The sequence below is a fragment of the Sorghum bicolor genome, chromosome 6 (genome assembly GCF_000003195.3).
Source record: "Sorghum bicolor cultivar BTx623 chromosome 6, Sorghum_bicolor_NCBIv3, whole genome shotgun sequence".
Taxonomy (NCBI): Eukaryota; Viridiplantae; Streptophyta; class Magnoliopsida; order Poales; family Poaceae; genus Sorghum; species Sorghum bicolor.
Window position 1 is genome coordinate 49,281,718 of NC_012875.2, and position 18,064 is coordinate 49,299,781.

At 40.3% G+C, this 18,064-nt stretch overlaps 1 protein-coding gene across 4 annotated transcripts; it reads right to left on the reverse strand.

Annotated features, from left to right (window-relative positions):
* Window positions 2,386-12,524, reverse strand: LOC8060174 (transcription factor bHLH129). 4 transcript variants are annotated; one of them, XM_002448043.2, is made up of 6 exons: window positions 11,718-12,524; window positions 4,779-5,119; window positions 3,900-4,013; window positions 3,542-3,607; window positions 3,285-3,353; window positions 2,386-2,880 (listed from the first exon to the last, which is right to left on the reverse strand). In XM_002448043.2, the coding sequence occupies exons 1-6, from the start codon at window positions 12,145-12,147 to the stop codon at window positions 2,821-2,823; spliced, it is 1,080 nt and encodes a 359-aa protein (XP_002448088.2). In that variant the 5' UTR covers window positions 12,148-12,524; the 3' UTR covers window positions 2,386-2,820. The 4 variants fall into 4 exon arrangements, with proteins under 4 accessions (XP_002448088.2, XP_021317936.1, XP_021317937.1 ...); XM_021462261.1 differs by having other exon boundaries at window positions 3,279-3,353; XM_021462262.1 differs by lacking the exon at window positions 2,386-2,880 and having other exon boundaries at window positions 3,291-3,432.

An 18,064-nucleotide genomic window follows, 5' to 3' on the forward strand; every position in this document is an offset into this window, starting at 1 on the left:
ATTTAGAGCATCTTCAACCATTTGGTAAAGTTCGTTTCTCAAATCTTGTTGTTTGCCAGCTTCCAAAATAATATGGGGAGGAAAAACGATCTCATCTTCAATAGTTCGATAAATTTCATTTCCAAAAACACAAAAACCTGCTAACAAAATGAAGAGCCCCTCTAAGCGAACGAAGAGCCATGCTAAGCATGAGTTTTTTATATATTTTACAAATTTTTTTGGCCTCTCTATATCTTGCATCTTTGTCTCTTAATATATTCTGCAAGTTTTCTGACTTAATATTTTTTGGCCTCTATATATTTTCCAACTTTTCTTTAGCTTTCTATACCATGTTTTTTTTTGCCTCCCTATATTTAGAGCATCTTCAACCATTTGGTAAAGTTCGTTTCTCAAATCTTGTTGTTTGCCAGCTTCCAAAATAATATGGGGAGGAAAAACGATCTCATCTTCAATAGTTCGATAAATTTCATTTCCAAAAACACAAAAACCTGCTAACAAAATGAAGAGCCCCTCTAAGCGAACGAAGAGCCATGCTAAGCATGAGTTTTTTATATATTTTACAAATTTTTTTGGCCTCTCTATATCTTGCATCTTTGTCTCTTAATATATTCTGCAAGTTTTCTGACTTAATATTTTTTGGCCTCTATATATTTTCCAACTTTTATTTAGCTTTCTATACCATGTTTTTTTTGCCTCCCTATATTTAGAGCATCTTCAACCATTTGGTAAAGTTCGTTTCTCAAATCTTGTTGTTTGCCAGCTTCCAAAATAATATGGGGAGGAAAAACGATCTCATCTTCAATAGTTCGATAAATTTCATTTCCAAAAACACAAAAACCTGCTAACAAAATGAAGAGCCCCTCTAAGCGAACGAAGAGCCATGCTAAGCATGAGGAGAAGAGCGATGCCAAACACGGAGCCCGTGCGTACATTTGCACGCTAGAAAGAGAAATATGCCAAGTACCAAGTTAATTAGAAAATATAGGGAGTTGGGATGACAAACTGCTGGAGAAGGTTTTTTCCTCATTTTTCTAAAAAAACATGGATGAGAAGTCATTTGCCAAACTGTTGAAGATACTCTTAGTATTTTGTAACTTTAGCTTCTTATCAAGCATTTTGTTAAAGGTCCGAACACCACAGCCAGCACTTTTATTTTTTGTCTCTTAATATATTTTGTAAGTTTTCTTGACTGACTTTTTTTTGCCTCACTGTATTTTGCAACTTTTCTTTAGCTTCCTATACCATGTTTTTCCCCCTCCCTGCATTTAGTATTTTGCAACTTTAACGTCTTATATCAAGCATTTTACTAAATTCCTCTTTTTCCTCTGGAATATATTTGCCTCTTAATATATTTTGCAACTTTTCTTTATTGACAGTTTTTTTTCTTTTTCTTTTCTTTTTTTGCCTCTCTAGATTCTGCAACCCATCTGGCCCAAGCCGCCAATGGACAAGAGTACAAGACGATGACTTCCATCTGGCATTACACCCCCGCGCAATTAGTTATTGTTGAGGTAAATTCGTCAATAATTGGACAGTAGTCCATTCCATTCCATTGCTTTGCTTATTTGCATAGCAGATATTCGGTTGTTTTGTTTAGGTCAACGACGGGGAGGATGGAACCGATCCCCAACTGAATTTCATTTCACTGATTCCGGTGATGCCGGTGGGTGTGGAAGGGGCAAAGCCCTCCAAATTAGCGTTTTGAGTTACAATTCAAGAGAGCAGGAGGGGCGTTTACATGACAAGGCAGGGTGTACTCTCTAAGTATTTATTTTCTATATTATGTTTCCTAATAAGCATTTGTGAATCGTCATTGTCATTGTCTTATTTGAGGTAATTTTTTATGTTTTTTGCAAAATGTGCATGCCGTACACAGATGTACCACAACATCTTGGACTGCGTAAGGTGTGCTTATTTTACTACTTTTTTAGTTTCTTGATCTGTTATATTGGTACTGGGTCTTATGAATTATATGAACTATATGCAATAAAAAAGAACTATATACATGCTGCCGTTGACTCTTACTATTTTTTTTAAAAAAAATGCTTAATCTAAAGGGTCTTTAGCTTCCCATTATTCGCCCTAAGGCCCTTAAAACTATGGAGCCAGCCCCTGGTACAGTGGTGTGTGGAGGCCTAAGCTACTGCTTGGTGTTTAGTGAAGCTGAGTAGGGCCCTGTTTAGTTTCAAAATATTTGACAAAATAGACATTGTAGCATTTTCGTTTGTATTTGATAAATATTATCTAATCATGGTCTAACTAAGCTCAAAATATTCGTCTCGTAAATTACAGGCAAACTATGTAATTAGTTATTTTTTTATCTATATTTAATGTTTCATGTATATGCCGCAAGATTCGATGTGATGGAGAATCTGAAATTTTTTAGAACTAAATAAGGCCTGATCCGATGACTTGCGGAGGGGGGGGAACCCTTCAATATCATATCTAGCATCTACGGCAGCTCATGAGGCTCTAGTACTGGCTATAGCAAGTAGTAAGAGCTTATTAGTACAAGGGAAATTCATGAAACTGCAATAGGCCCTTAAAACTTAGAGTAGCCTAAGCCTTTCATTCCCCCCTTACTCCTGCTTGAAATAAAAATACGCTTCTGCTTTTCAATATGAAGAACACAACATCCACTTCTAGCTAGCTAGCTAGCTTGCATTGAAGCTAATAAACACTAGATTTAATGAATACCAAATATCTCGCCCAATCTGCTGAAGCCAATATGCTACAGCAGCGATTTTTTCATGCTGTCTGACAATGTGCAATGCCGTTCGATCTGTATTTTGCTGAGATCGAACCCAATTTTAGCAAATGTTATCTCCCTGATGGACGATTGCCGCGGCAGGTGCACTTCTCCTTGTCTTCCTTGAGAGCCTGCAAGTGCATATATATATAAGAGTAGTGGATGAAATTAAAGAAGAATTTTTACACGCTAAGCGTGATCTAAAAAAAACGAAGAAGAATTTTGTGTAGAATACTGATCGTTTCTATAAGTTCATTCATGAAGGCATTGATTAAACAAAAAGATGTACTAACATAATTAATGGTAGATCGATGGAAGATAAGCTGGCCAGATTATCGGAGGGCCTAAAATGTGATGCTGAAATCATCATATGCATGTATGGAAGTGCACCTCAGATCGACTGCTTCGTGTGTGTTGTTTGTGTTTTTTATGGAACAATGCAGAAGTTGGAAACTGAAGCAGCATGAATCAGCCTTCGTTTTCTGGTCATAAACGTATATAAGTGGAAAAAAAACGTATAAATACGTACATATACCTGCAGCTCGCTCTGGAGTCCTCTGATGTGATCAACTGCTAAGTCCAGCATGTCCGCTGTACTAGTTTGCTGCCACATTTTAAAGAACAAATTAGAAGGATGAGAATGAACTGTGTGCACATGCCTGTAAAAACCTGCAGATTGTTGCCTGTTCGCGAAAAGATAGACTAATTAAATAGCAACCATATGCACTGATATATATAGAAACAAAGATATCATATATTATGCAGCATGGAATCACGGATAATGTATAACACCTTGTCCATGTTAGGCACAAGGGCCTGCAACTTTCTGAGCTTCTCGCTGATCCTCGTTCTTCGCTCCTACAACATCATTGATCACATGCCCTGACGACATTAATCTTCAATAATCTCCAAAAACAAATCAAATTAAAAAGGGTGCAATCAAGTGCCAAGATGCAGAAAATATAATCATCTATCGATTATGACATATATTATGTACATTAAGAATTTAAGATCGAGTTACTCCATTATGAAGCAGATTTTCAGTGTTTAATTTGGCTATTAGCACAGTCACAGTAGTGCATGAAAACTTGTTACTACAAGAGAACAGCATGCCATCAGGCATCATCAAGAAGATGATGTGGGAATTTACCCGCTCTGCGATGCTCCTTGGATGCGTGGCACAGCCACGCTTGGCTCGTACTCTGAATGGAACTTGGTCTTGCTGCATCTGCAGTAGGCCCGCTGTCTCCTTCGCCACACCAAACTGCATCCACACATCGTTGATAAGGCCAGTTTTAATGGAGGTTTTATAAAAGTTTTATACATATTAAATATGTTGATACACTATATTAATAAAGAAAGAAATGATAAGAGTTTTATGGGAGTAAAGATAGTTTCATGGGGATGAAACTCTTGCATTATTTTGGAAATTAATTGAGTCATCAAACTCTCACTGAGACTGGCCTAACACATGAAATCATGTAGGCATGCATTACACACACTAATTAATTTCCTTTATGTCTGATTGGTGCTTTCTAGATTAGTATAGCCTTGTACTCCCTCCGTCCTGGAATTAATAGAGTGCATTCTGGTATTTGAGAGGTGTCCCCAAATATAATGCATTTAGGAACCAAAAGATAATGTTTACTTAAATAAAAATACGTGATCTGCTGCTTCCCTATTTATTTATTCTCTCTTCTACTTAAATAATGAAAGTAATTCAGTGCTTACCATATTTTCTATAAGAAAACACAAATTCACCTTTTAATCATGCAAAATAGGATAAGATTTCAATAAATTTAGAAGTTAAGTGAGGACATGTGTATATTTCCCTCTCTCTTGTTTTGGCTGAGAATAGCCACAATGCATTGTATTTCAAGACGGAGGGAGTAACTAATATTTCAAACAACCTTAGTTGACATATCGTGATAGGAATAGGATCATGTGTATCCCAATTTATTTCGAGAAAAACCCCATTATAAATGGCAAGGAAAGGTCCATTTTATGATAATAAATACCAGTATCATACCTGTAGTTCATACGAGTTACTAATACTAGCTATGATGTCGTCATTGTTGTGTATCCCTGCTTTGCTTGTCGGGTTGGAAAACACAATAGAATTTGGGTCCTCCCATGATCCAATTGAGAACCCAGTTGAGAAGGAACGTGCCACATTATTGGCGGTGATGTTCTCTTCAGAGTGTCCAATGCCATGCACATTATTGGTGAGATCGTTCGGGATTCCATCCTCAGAGAATTGAGAGAGGGCTCCTTGTCTGGATAAGTTCATGGGGGACTTCATCTTCTTTTGATAGCCACTCATTGCATGGTGAGCCTCACCATTAACACCAGCCCTTGCACTTGGAAAACCTTTCCATAGAAACACGCACAATATATCCATCATTGCTAATTGTGTCCAGGATTGTATCGATGAAATGTGTGTAAAATGAATGGATTTGTTGCTTGATGGATGGGTATGGAGAAACTGATGCTAATTAAATAAATGTCCTAGACAAATGCACAATGATAGATGGATGCTAGATGAATATAATGCGGTGATGAAATGTGTAGTAAGAATTAGACATTTTGAGGGAACATGTAGGATTTAGGCATTTATTTTAACTTAGTGATGAATGGTTGGGTGGTGCTCGATGGATGCACTACTATTGCTCCATGTGTGATTTCATGGAGGTTATACTATATCTTCGTGATTCAAAGCAGAGTTGCACCGTTGTGGATCAAGTGAAAACCTTTTAAAAATATTTGGAAATGCTAACTCAATGTTAAAAGTGTTTGTCATGTTGTGGGGGGATGTTTATCGGAGTTAGCCATTTGAAAAGGTCTGAGGAGATGGGGGGGGGTGTTCCTCACCAGAGCCGCATGTGGGCAATAGAGAGATGCAACTAGAGGTTAGAGCACTTACCCAGCCAAGTGTTCAAATAACATAGCCACCAATCCTAACATTTTGTGCCATTCAAGAGCAGGATACTGGAGGTTTTCATTTCAACATTTTATAATTTTATATTGAATATTTTGGCTACAAAATAAACTCAAATGAAAAAAGTTTCAACCACGAAGTTTTAAATCTTGTCAAGCACTATAACTTTGGTATAAGACGATGTGTCTCCATGTAAAACTGTTTTAAAATTTCAAAATTTAAATCTCAAAATATATGAATTTAAAATAAATATTTAAGGAAATAAAGTCTTTAGATAAAAACTTATCAATGGGGACGCCCAGACGAAAGAGCCGCTGCTGGGGCCGCACCCGCGCCAGAGTTAGGAGGGAGGAGAATAAACAGGAGGCTTAGCTTCGAGTGAGAGTTAGAGGAGAGAGAGAAGGATAAGGGATGCAAATGTGAAGGGGAGACAAAGTTAATTGCATTGAAAAGAATTTTTTGGTCCAGGGATGAGGGATCATCATTCCGGATTGTATTACCAACATAGTGGTATTTATCTACCACTACCAAATCCGACGGTGCTAACCTGAACATGCATATTCAATATATAAGTTGAGCATATTTCACTTTAAAAAACTGACCCCGCCGTTTGTTTCTAAATGCAGCTTTAAATTAAAATTAGCCTAATCATATCATGCGACATGCAAATTAGTTTAACGTATGGTTCAGAATTTAGTTAGAACTTAAATTGGAGGGTCTGCCATACATGTTTTTTTACATGAAAGGCTTCAATAATACGCAACAGCTGATTTATTGTTATTTCCATATTATTTTTTTGTTCAAAAATAATACTTTTTTCTGTCCTTGGAAGCTTCAACTATTGTATGTTTATAAGAGAGAAAAAATATTGTACCTTTATTTGTACCGTGAAAGCTTTGGGTTCTTCTAAAATGCGCGCGGTGGTATTTTTACAGGTTTTTTTTTACCTCCATCGCAGCATAGAGATAAGTGCTAGAGCAACCTCAAAGATATATACTCCACGCAACACAGATATAATTGCGTCACTTTTGTCAAAATGTTCCTGCTGTGACGGTCATTTGCTTTGGGTATGCAAACGTCAGCAAAGGAGAGGTTAGCTGAACCTAGACATGCGACAGCATCACGTACAGCAAATCAGCAATACTGGTCCCCGCAAGACTGCCCGAATCTAGTAGTGTTTTTATCTCCTAACAAATCCATTTTTTTCCCGAATGTAATAATATTATTCTCTCCTAACAAATCAGTGATAGTACTTTTTAGCTAAGCACAATTAGGTGCAATCGTAGCATTCGGCCATTGAGCAAGTTGTTTTGGGTCGATTCTTAGTGTCTGCGGCTGACTAAAATTAACGACCGAATTGAACCGGATCTCTCAACCATCCGTTTTGGCGGTCTCGATGCTACAGCAATTTTAGGATCTGTTGGGTTATAGTAAATAAATCAGTCCGAAATTATTCCAAGTGATGAAGTTTATATAAATTTAGCTAGCATTCCAGCATGAATTTTTTTCGGTGCTCATTCCACATGAAAGGAACGAGGCCTTAAGGAATCTGTCTGTTTTACATGACCGTCCATTCCAAGGTTTGAACGGTCCCAATTCTTTAGAATCATCTATGTTGAGACAGCGTGCGGGTTTAAACCCCAAGCAATAATCCTTCACTTGTTCTAATTATATCGTAGGGCCTAGTATAAATTGCTTGCCCACTGATTTACCATTATACCTCTCCTATTTTAAGGAAAAGTGATCGACGTTCTTGTAATGTCATTACTTTGTGTTTTTGATGAGGAAAAGAGTTGAACTTATTTAGTTCCTCTATTTTTATCAAAAGTTTTAATGTTTTAGCTTAATTTTTACAAAATAGATCTAAACAACACTGTCAAAGAATGCAAAAACATAGTTTTGAAAAGTTTTAGCATTTGGGACTCTTAAGGCCTAAACCTATGCAAAATTGCCATGGGCCGCGAGCGGTCTCTCTTCTCCTTTTGATATGGTGCTACAAAATGCCAAAATTTTTGGTACATCTAAACACCTCATTCAAAATTTACAATGCTAAAACTTTTAGGCCGTGTTTAGTTCCTCATGGAAAAAATTTCACGACACTGTAGCACTTTCATTTGTTTGTGGTAATTATTTTTCAACCATGGACTAACTAGGCTCAAAAGATTCGTCTCATCAATTCCGACCAAAGTGTGCAATTACTTTTTATTTTCGTCTATATTTAATACTCCATGCATACGTCTAAAGATTCGATATGACGGAGAATCTTGAAAAATTTTGAATTTTGAGGTGGAAGTAAACAAGGCCTTAGTGTAAAATATTTGGTGCTTTGGCATAGCTGGAGGAACTAAACAGGCCCTAACAAGAACTATATAAGGCATCAGTTATTTACTGCGGATGAGTTAGAAATCTGGTCTTCCTACTATTCTATCAGCTGCTGTTCTATCTGCAAACATATATAGGTTCACAAATGTGAATGAGAGCCGGCACCAACCAAGGTATACTACAAATATACCTTGGCAGTTTGTTAGGTTATTCAAAATTCAAAGATTATTAATTACTATTTCCAAAGTCATCATTTAAAATAGTATTTTGAAATATGGTATGTACGACTCGATTATAATATTTATAATAAATTATGGTCTAGAGTACATGTCACTACTATATATATATATATATATATATATATATAAGGATGCGACTTGAGTTAGACAAAGCATAGGGCTTCGACCTCTATGTGCAAGTAGCAAATATGCATATATATTATTTGGTTATATATGATCAAGTTGGTACGGCCGGCCGGTCAAGCAAATCTGAATTTAGAGAAACGTACGCATGAGATGGCTGTTGCGTGACCCATTATGTAGCCACGGTTCTCTATGTGAAAAAGATGTGGCCCTACCATGAAAAACCATGGTAACGATGCATGGCATGCATGCAGCACCCTGTTTTTCCCCTGGCCGGTTTCATGCAAACCAATATGACACTACGGGCTTGGTACAGCTCACAACAGCTTCATGAGCTGTTGTGAGCTGTTTTTTTTTGCCAAACACTTATTTCCAAAACAGCTTCATGGGTGAAGCTATTTTTTCCCTCCTCTCACAAAGACATAAGTTGGATGAAGCTGGAAAAAAGTAGCTTATTGCAGCTTCTCCCTCATTTCTCTTTCTCAACTATGCATGAAGTAGTTGGTGAAGCTATTTTGCCAAACACTTTCTCCAAAACAGCTCATGAAGCTATTTTCTAAAAAACAGCTTTACTAGTGAAGTTGAGCTGTGCCAAACAAGCCCTACATGACAAAAAAAAAAGAAAGAAGAATCGGATATAATGCGTGAAACCAGCAAGTTGTCACTTCAAATTGGCACAACTAGCACATGTATGAAGGTAGTATCCAATTGTACGTCTAATATTCTTTTTCTAAAAAAAGAGGTCTTCTAAAATTCAGATGAACTACTACATAGAAATTGTTAATATAGAAAAATAATAAAATAGCAGTATATTTATAGGCTTAGGGCCTTTTTGAAACATATGAACAAGAAACCCTACTGTAGTTGAGAGAACATAAAGTTTTTAATTGAGTGTTTGGATGCAACATGAATTAAACAAGAACCAAAAGACATATACTCCTTTCGTCCCCATTTATGTGTCGTTTGGACCTCCTCCTAGGGCCTTGTTTACTTCCACCCAAAAACGCAAAATTTTTTCAAGATTCCCTGTCACATCGAATCTTTAGACACATGCATGGAGTATTAAATATAAATGAAAATAAAAACTAATTGCACAGTTTGGTCGAAATTGACGAGACGAATCTTTTGAGCCTAGTTAGTCTATGGTTGGACAATAATTACCACAAACAAACGAAAGTGCTACAGTGTCACGAAAATTTTCATTTCGGGAGGTAAACAAGGCCTAGATACACGAACGAATCTCATAATCAGGACACAGGTAACATCCAGATACATAAAAGGTGCACTAAATCTGGACAGCCAGAACCATAGCCAAAATGACTCATAAATAGGGACTGAGGGAGTAGACACAAAGAAAATTTTACAAGATGTTTGACCTTAATATTAGATTTACTAATAAAACTTCCTATGATAACCATCATGTAGAAATTTTACTTGTAGGACTGCGGGGTGGGCAATCCTTTGTTCTAGTGTACTACATGAGGAAAATTCCCCAAAGATTCCAATACCGCAGAATTCCCCTGTAATCTTACACGACCAGATTTTACAATTTCTCCTAGTGATGTGGGGTTCTCCTAGTGTTTTAGCATTCAAAATTTAGTATGAACTTTTCCCAGTAAATGCCTCCTAGTGAGGATTCCCTAATGTTTTGACTAGTGGTAGTGTTTTATTACTAACTAAAAACACTAGGAGAACTCCACCATTTTGGTAGTGTTAATTACGTACATTGAAACGGGGTTCTTAAATTTGGTTTGCCTAAGACAAGTGTGAGAAAATGTTGGCATCATATATACGTGGATCAGAAGAAGACATATATGTACTAGCTCCATTTTGAAATACTATATATAAGGCCCCGTTGGATCTTTGGAATTAAATTCATTATAATAATTATGATTTAAGCACAGATTAATTATGCTAATATGGTTGTATATATTGAATACGTTTGTATACCATTGTTATCCATTACAAGGGAGATACTTAGGTCTTGTTTAGTTCACCTAAAAAACCAAAAAAAAAAAATCAAGATTCCCCGTCACATCAAATCTTACGGCACATGCATGGAGCATTGGATATAGAAGAAAACAAAAACTAATTGCACAGTTTACCTGTAAATCGCGAGATGAATCTTTTGAGCTTAGTTAGTCTATGATTAGACAATATTTGCCAAATAAAAACGAAAATGCTACAGTCGTCCAAAGAAAAAAATTTGGGAACTAAACAAGGCCCTATATATGTTGCATTTCTAGTGTGGGGAAGTAAGTTAAAGAGCGTGCTATAAATGATAGAGTAGAGATATATCATGGTGATCTATAGAACTAATTTCTATCTGTCAGCTTATGAATTTGAGATAGGCTTATATGTGAAATCGAAAAGGTTGTGAAATGCTAAATTCCAAACCAAATAGCCTAATTCATTGTGAGATTTTAATTCTTCCAAAATAAAAGGATCCAAAGAAACCCTTATATTGGGTATACAAAGGATATTGTGAAAAACATAGCTATATTTGAGGGTTTAAAATGAGCATCTATAGAGTGAAATACCTATCTCAAATTATTATGAGAGGGTAAGGCATGCATGCCCTATTTGCATACCAAAAGTCTGAAATAAAGCAACAAGTTGCCTGTCTGTACATATATAGTAAATTTTGTTTTTTATTTACCAAATTGGGCAAAGAAAGTCTTTTTCTGTCCATCATGCGCTAACAGCACTCTTTTGCCCACTAGTAAATCGGAGCAGGATGCTATGGCCCGGCCCGAATTAAAGAGTGTTTGCTGCAATTGCTGCCGCTACTTCTACCCGAAAGACTAGCAGAAAAACTGCAGCTCAAATACGATCTCTGCCTAGCTAAACACACACGGTGTACTAAGATCGAATAAGAGAGAATAAGGATCGGCAGCAGCAGCTGCTGCAAGCTAAATGTATTAATTAGCTAGATTGCTAGTACATACATTGCTCGGATCGATGCTGTGGTTTCGATCGTGCGTGTTACCTCTGCAGAGGCAGAAACATTCCTCAGGAAATAGATCTCGTGTTCAGAGACTAAACAAAGAATAGGAAAAACAAGGGCAGACAGACGAAAGAAAAGAGAATATGTCGAACAGAAATCTAGCTAGCTAGGAGAGAATTCCAGAGAGGCAAAGATTAGTTAGTTCAAAGGAAGCTCGATCGGTACTAATGACACAGCTAGGGATGATTGATTCAGTTGACAAGAATCATGTGAAGCTGAAGAGCAGCGGTTAGGAATGGAGTTTGGACAAGTTTTGTGTCAGAAGAAGAAACATGCATCAATTAAAGAAGGGAGGGAGACGAGTATATAGCGCTAGCTAGCATTGGCGGGCTTACATACCGTTATCCACGACGGGGCTGGAGAAGAAGCCCGGCGGCGAGCTGCTGTGCCGCGGCAGCGACGACGCCGACGACGGCCCGCCGCCGTCCTGCCTCCCCTCCACGCCGAACTGATGGTATCGGTGATGATGAAACCCGTGCTGGCCCTGGCCGTGGCCGTGCGCCGCCGCCAGCGAGATCTCGGCGGCCCCGCCGCCGTAGTGGCGGTGTCCTTGATTCATCGGCGGCGGCGGCGCCCGCTCCGCGGCGGACGATGACGGCGGCGGCGGCGGCTCCCCGGCCCCCGGCGCCGGGAAGAAGGCCCTCACTGCCGCCCCCGCCACCTCCGTGGGGTCAACGACGAACGGGTACTGCTGCTGCTGCTGGCCCGCCTGCTGCGCCGGCGGGCCATAGCGCGAGCGGCCGCCGCGCCCATGCGGCGGCGGGTTCATGCGCGCGCCCACCCTCACCACAGCACAGCGCACGTAGCTAGCTAGCTAGGGCGGCGCGGGCGCGGCAGCTACCAGCAGCTAGCTAGCCGGCCGGTGGTTTCGAACCCCGGCCCTCCGGTCGTCGCGCGCGTTCGTGGGGCTAGGCAAGGCTACCTAGCTAGGTGCTGGTTGCTTTTCCGCGTGCCGCCGAGGCGAGCGATGTGAGAGCAACCAGCCGGAAAGCAGCTCTCCAACTCCAACACTCCAAGGCCACCAATGCAAGTGCAACCAACCAACAACATGCGACTGGACTGGGCTGGGGGGGCGTGTGCGTGCCGCGTGCGAGGAAGCGGCCGGATTGGCCGGTGCGCGGTGTGCTGCGATGCGAGTGGGTCGCGACGTTGCGTGTGGCCGGGAGGGGAAAATATATCGGGGTCGCGGGGTCGGTCGCCTCGCCTCGCGCTCGTGACGACTGGACTGCCTCGATCTGGTGTCTGCCTGTCTGGGCCTTGTTTAGTTCCTCAAAAATTTTGCAAAAATTTTCAGATTTCTCGTCACATCGAATCTTTAGACGTATACATAGAGTATTAAATATAGATGAAAATAAAAACTAATTACACAGTTTGGTCGGAATTGACGAGACGAATCTTTTAAGTCTAGTTAGTTCATAATTGGACAATATTTATCAAATACAAACGAAAGTGTTACTATTTATATTTTACAAAAATTTTTGGAAGTAAGCAAGGCCCTGATGTGGTGGCCGCCGAGCCGCGGGGGCGTCAGGGCGTGTGGTGGGCGCGCGTGTGGCAGGCAGGGAGCGAGACAGACAGGCGGCAGGCCGGCGAGCGGCTGCTCCCCCGTGTCGTGCCTATCCGCGTCCGGCTTGCTCAAAGCGGCAAGTGGGAGCGCGTGGGGAGGAGGGAAAGGTGGGCCGCCTCCGAGGCGATGACGGGTGGGCCCCGCTGCCGCGGATGGAAACCCACGGCGAAAGGGAAAGGCCAAACCGAGGCGCTGCGTCCGCGGCGGGGAGAGCGGCGGCGCGGGCGGGCGGGTTCACTGCACCTGACGACATGCGACGACGACGCGCGCGGCCGGGATCCATGGCAAGCGTCGAGCGCAACTTGCTGTGCATTTTCTGCAGTCGGTACGTGGTGGTCTCTCTCTTGTCTTGTGCGTACGTTCTCCCACGGCGCTCGCTCTCGTAGCAAATCGGCGGCGGCAACTTGTTGCATTGTTCCGCCGTGCGATTGATGGCGCCAGCAGGGTGCACTGGCCGGCTCTGGCAGCTTGACCAAAAATGTGGGGTTGACCCCGGCCCCAAGTATGTGCCGTGTGCGCTTGTAATTAGGCCTCTTGTTCCAAAAAATTTTGCAAAATAGGAATAGTAGCACTTTCGTTTGTATTTGACAAATATTGTTCAATTATGGACTAACTAGGCTCAAAAGATTCGTCTCGTCAATTTCGACCAAACTGTACAATTAGTTTTTATTTTCATCTATATTTAATACTTCATGCATACGTCTAAAGATTCGATGTGACGGAAAATCTGAAAAATTTTGCAAAATTTTTGGAGAACTAAGGCCTTGTTTAGTTCACCCAAAAACCAAAAATTTTTCAAGATTCTTTGTCACATCGAATCTTGTGACACATGCATAAAGCACTAAATATAGATGAAAATAAAAACTAATTGTACAGTTTATCTGTAAATCTCGAGATGAATCTTTTAAGCCTAGTTATTCTATGATTGAACAATGTTTGTCAAATAAAAACGAAATTGCTACGGTCCCGAAAACCAAAAAATTTTCGGAACTAAACAAGCAGGCCTAAACAAGACCTTATAGTACTCCTACTACTACCTAGCACCTCTTCGCTGTTTCTTCCGTCGTATCACTCTCGCAGGCATGAAAATTCATTCCAAGCCGGACGAGACATCTAGCTATATATACTACGTATGACTGTACGTATACGCCTATACGGTGTGTAGCTATCCTTCCTCGACACTCGACAGGAAGTTGCATGTACGAGTATTATTATTGTTTGCTTCCCCAGTGCTCAAACAGTTTGAGATTCACTAAGCCCCTTGATCGGCAGTGTAGCGTGTTATACTCTCATCAGTGATGATCGGCCACTAGCAAATCATGCACGGTACTGAAAGCCCCACCCCCCCCCCCCCCCCCCCCCCCCCCCCCCCCCCCGAACCACACACAAGCAAAAACCGAAACCTGTGCCGCACACAGCCGGCCGGAATTCAGGTTGCGGCGCGCGGAGCGACGACGACAGGCCGGGCTATTGCTACAGATAAGCGTGTGACAGGACGTGGCGCTGCCATTTCAGCAGGCGATCGAGACAAAGAGAAGCACGCCTGGCTTCGTTCTTCCATCCCGGTGTGGTGTCTCCTCCCTGCATTCATCCCCCCTGGAACTGGAAGATGCCCCAGCGGCCGCAAATGGCCAACTGGCCGCTTGTTTATTGCCAACTTGGAAGATACTTTTACTGGCCATTGCGTACGGAACATTTGCAGCGTGCATAAAAGAAAACAGCCAAACCGGCCGGTGACAGGGAGAAGGCGTGGTCATCGATCCGTGGCAATGACCAGCGACTAATAATTAACAAGCCTCTGTGATATGATGATGACGGTGGTTGTATACGTCGGGGAGACATATGTTTCTTCAACGGGACGGGTCGATCTGGTGGGATGCATTTTGAGGGTAGGAATAGGATATCCTATTGGCTATATAGATGGGGTGAGATTCGATGCGGTTTCATTTGCGCACATAGTTCTTATTAAGGGTCTATATTTGGTTCAGTTGTGACCTATAAAAAAAGTTATAATTAATGAGCTATGGAAAAGTTGATGTGAGATATGTGCAGTGAAAAAATTGTAAGTGCGATTTGGTTGAAACAACTATAAAGCATACTCTCTCTCTCTCTCTCAAACAGTTGTAAAATGACTCTCTATTTCCACTCATTTGAAAGGCAGAAAGTTGGAAGAAAAAAAAGCAACATCTAAGGTGTTGCGAAAATTATACTATGCAAAAGCAGCTTCAAGTTCTACATGTTTGGTCAGCATTCTTTTTTACAGCAAAAGCACTTTCTCGAAGTTGAACCACCTAAAGCTTTGGGACCTCTTTGCTTTAATTTGTTGCACACTTGCACTATTCCTGCAGATGCTCTAGTGGTTGTATATTAGAGCAAAGTGCTCCATATAGTATATAGAAAGCATAATAATGCTGAGGTTATTATTAGTTTAAGCTTTAGATTTTGGTACAACACATTAAACCACCATAACAACTTAAACAAGCTAGACATAGCAAGTTCACAACTAATCAAAGGCAATACAGCTGAAGGAATAATTAGTCAATTGCGTATATTGTAGGTAGACGACGATCTTGTCTCTTTAAGGTATTTCCGCCAAACGATTGGCTTGGTAGCCATAATAAGGTTGTCCATATCATCTATAGATAACATAGCAGATAGTCTCCTAATGGTCTCTCTCCATAGGACATATCTTCTTCGTGCTACACAAAAATGGGGCATGGGTTTTCCATAAATAGATAGTTTGCATGCCATTGTTTTTCACGACCATGGCTTTGGCATGTTTAATTTTTATAAAAAAATAAAAAAAATTGTTATAAAACCCTCATCAGTGTAGTCTCAAGGGTTATTGGGGAAAGGGGCATGACAGAACATGGGACTAGAGAGTATCATTAATTGTTAGAGAAGATCGAATTTATATTGCGCAAACTAGCTAAGATTTACTTGCATAATTGGTTTTCTAGTCTCTACATGTTTTTTTTGAAACATACAAAATAGCTAAAAAAATTTAAATTTTTTTGATTGGAACCGTCCAGAACTTCACGTTGCTCAGTACATACCATTGAGTAAGTAGCTACGCGCCGTGTGAGAAGAAATTAACAACCTTGGCTTTGAAAAACGATGTCACATTAATTTTTCGACAGCGACACACTGTCCATTTCCAAGTTGCTCCGGCCAACGGATCAGAACTAGCAGCAATCCATTGGTTTCATCAGCAGTATAGTACCCATGCAGTGTACGTGGAGCAAGTTGCATTGCCTCCAGACAAACCAGCGGTAATATATCTACAGTAGTTGCGGAGCTAGCTAGCTGCCGTTGTTCGCGCTGACAACACCAGGGGGTGCACTTCATGCAGTGCAATGATTATGGAGAAAAGTGATCCAGGCAGGCCTTAGTAAACATTAAATATAGATAGAAATATAGATAGAAATAATAACTAATTATTTTGCTTGTAATATGTGAGACAAATCTTTTGAGCTTAGTTAGTCCATTAGATAATAATTACCAAATATAAACGAAAATATTGTTTCATCAAAAAAATAAACGAAAATGTTACATTACTCAAAAAAAATTTACCCCAACAACTAAACAAAGCTTAGTTACAATTTTTTTTTGCAAAATGAACGATGTCGTATTTTCGTTTGTATTTGACAAATATTGTCCAATCATGTACTAACTATGCTTAAAAGATCCGTCTCACAAATTACAGATAAATTATACAATTAGTTATTTTTTATCTATATTTAATGTTTCATGCACTTACTGTAAGATTCGATGTGACAGAATTTGCAAAATTTTTGGAAAGTAAACAGCCCTGTTTGGTTATCATCATACTACTCATATCACATTCATTCCCTGGACAAGACGAGACGAGACGACTCCTGCTTGTTTGGTTATCATCATACTACTCATATCACATTCATTCCCTGGACAAGACGAGACGACTCCTGCTTTGTTTGCTTGCACGTTTCATGTGTCCAGGGGTCCAGGCAGCTACAGTAGCTTTTTGGGCATCATCTGCTGGCGGCGGCATCCTCGATCGTCCTAGGATATGAGAGGCGCGCCTGCGGGATGAAATGATGCGTCTACCATCGGTGCCGTAAGCATACGCTGATGCGCAGCGGAAAGATGCTATCCTTGAACCTTAATCTACGCAAACTAAAGCTTCCAGCCGCGCAGACACAGCGGCTGCCGTGCCGTCCTTGGGAAAGGAAAATGATCGAGCAGAAGAGCCACGCCAAAAACCAAAAAGTCACATCGAATCTTACAGCACATACATGACGCATTAAATATAGACAAAAATAAAAATTAATTACACAGTTTGTCTGTAAATCAAAAGACGGATCTTTTAATTCTAATAAGTCCATGATTGAATAATATTTACCACAAACAAACGAAAGTGCTACCCTAGCGAAATCCAAAAACATTTCACATCTAAATAAGGCCCTAGCTAGCTGGTGTCCTGGACCAGACACCGCCATGCATGGCGACGACATGCATGTGTGTGTAGGCCAAGCAATTATCATAGATACAAGTTCATCGTCTTGAAAATAATCTGTGCAATTGCAAATCGTATGTATGACGTACAGTCGATCGTCCATGAGAGAGATGGCGCGCGGATGACGACGACGACGCCAACTAGTTAACCATCCTGTTGATGATCTTGCTCCCATTCGTCGTTGATGGGATTGTGAAAGCGACGCAACTGGATTTGATCCATTTGCAAGTTGAGATATATATGTAAAAGTGTAAGGTATGGACGAGTGTACATAGAACGTTATAATTACTTTATTAAACAATCTGCGAAGCCGCGTGTCCCTAACGACGGCCACTACTGACTACCCCCGATGTGTATACAGTACTATACATGCGGCCGATCGTAGGTCAAATAGGCCTCGTTTAGATTCGAAAAGTTTTTAAATTTTATTTGATAAATATTGTTCAATCATAGAGTAACTAGACTTAAAAGATTCGTCTCGCGATTTACAGATAAACTGTATAATTAGTTTTTGTTTTCATCTATATATTTAATGCTCCATACATGTGCCGAGATTCGATTTGACGGAAAATCTTGAAATTTTTTTTGTTTTTGGGTGAACTAAACAAGGCCTAATTCACCCTT